Source organism: Echinococcus granulosus, assembly GCF_000524195.1.
Source record: "Echinococcus granulosus chromosome Unknown EG_S00292, whole genome shotgun sequence".
Classification (NCBI taxonomy): Eukaryota; Metazoa; Platyhelminthes; class Cestoda; order Cyclophyllidea; family Taeniidae; genus Echinococcus; species Echinococcus granulosus.
The window spans coordinates 17,382-18,875 of NW_020170672.1; the positions used below are offsets into that span (position 1 = coordinate 17,382).

The window sequence follows — 1,494 nt, forward strand, 5'->3', positions numbered from 1 at the left end:
GATCACACAGGCGATCAAGTTGTTCTGCATCCCTAAAACACACGCAAATATGCATCATGTCAACGAATTTGTGGTTACGCTGCATCAAGTGGCCAGCTGGGTCACCGATGGGAAGTACTTCCATTCCACAATGAGCAATTCCTACGCTCCACCTCCCTCAATCCTCCGGTCCCCAATACCTTGTTAGTACCGAAGTACGACATCGGCAGAAAGAGAGGAAGTTGCAAAAATGGTGAATTGTTTTTCCCAAGTTCTGCCTCGTGTGTTATGAAAGCAGAGGCAAGGGTGTGCATCCACAAAATTAAGCAATTCGGCCAAGAAGCGACTGTTTCGCCCTCGTTTGTGTCTGTCCACTTGCAAATGGATAGAGAGATGCATTCAACGACTTTGCGTCCTGCCTTCTTTTGAACCCGCCAAATGTGATAACAAAAAATTAGACTCTAGAGGAAATTGAGGTGATGTGGTGGCATTACATTTGTACACCATCCACTAAGATCCGCCTCGCTGTGGTTGAACGAAAATTCGTCGTTTTCTTTGCCATCATTACGGGACGATCAGAAGATGAAGTCAGCAACAGCATTAATCATGAATAGTTTTAGAACAATAGGGGCAAAGGAAAATTACGTAAAAATGAGGAACTAAGGGGATAGAATGGACATTTTTGGGGCTTAGACATGGTCAGCAACTAGAAGGGAAGAACAATAGTCTTCGCCTTGCTCAACTCTGGTATACTTCTCCATTTACGCGTTAGCTTTCCATCCCGATTGGTAAAAGGCACGAAGAGAAGATTCTTACCACTGCTTTGGGAAAAGGTAGGAGAGGATATAGGCCTGCGTGCTAATGGGGATGGAGACGGGTAGCATCGCCTGCCCTTCATCTCTCTCTCTCTCTCCTAGCTCTAGACCTAGTGAAGCACCTTCCTATGTGTGAGTTTGGCACTGGCCTGAGCTGTGTATGTGACTTGTTCAAATTTAGGACCTTTTAATAGTCTGACTAGTTCCAGCCACCCCAAACATTTTAGAGAAGGGAAGGAAGGGGTATGCTTCCTCCCTGCTCTGCTCTACATGGTCTTTGGGCCATGCTATTAGGCTTCCTTTCACCCCACCCATCCCGTAGTAGGTAGTATCTTCTCCACCACCACCTTGGGTGAGCACAACTTTAAGCGCAGTCGTGGAGAGGCTCCAAAGTACTCGCCCTCTATGGTGACCGAGGTCAACCAGCTAATACAATTTTCCCCATCTGTCGGTGCTGGAGGTGTATGAGGAGAGGCGGGTAATTATCGTGCAGACAACGTCATTGAATGGATTGACTAACAGCAACTAGTGCTTCGGCAATTCTTTTCCGTGCTGTTTAATTGCCATACACTTCCACTTTTCGTCCTCTCCTTCCTCCCCTTCTTCCACAAGATGACATTCGAATTACGTTTTGCATGTTTTTCACAAGAGGACCTTGATAACAATTTATCTATTCATTAATTGAACCCTTCGAACTGTT

The 1,494-nt window shown here is 45.9% G+C and overlaps 1 protein-coding gene across 1 annotated transcript in view; it reads left to right on the forward strand. All coding sequences in view use genetic code 11, as the record gives it.

Annotated features, from left to right (window-relative positions):
- The window catches only part of EGR_10884 (hypothetical protein), a gene marked incomplete at both ends in the record, with an annotated part of 6,535 nt that overhangs the window by 1,198 nt on the left and 3,843 nt on the right, over positions 1 to 1,494 (forward strand). Inside the window, 2 exons of the mRNA XM_024500133.1 lie at positions 752 to 812; positions 976 to 1,037. Of these exons, the coding sequence (XP_024345454.1) occupies positions 752 to 812; positions 976 to 1,037 (123 nt within the window). The remainder of the gene's footprint in view (positions 1 to 751; positions 813 to 975; positions 1,038 to 1,494) is intronic.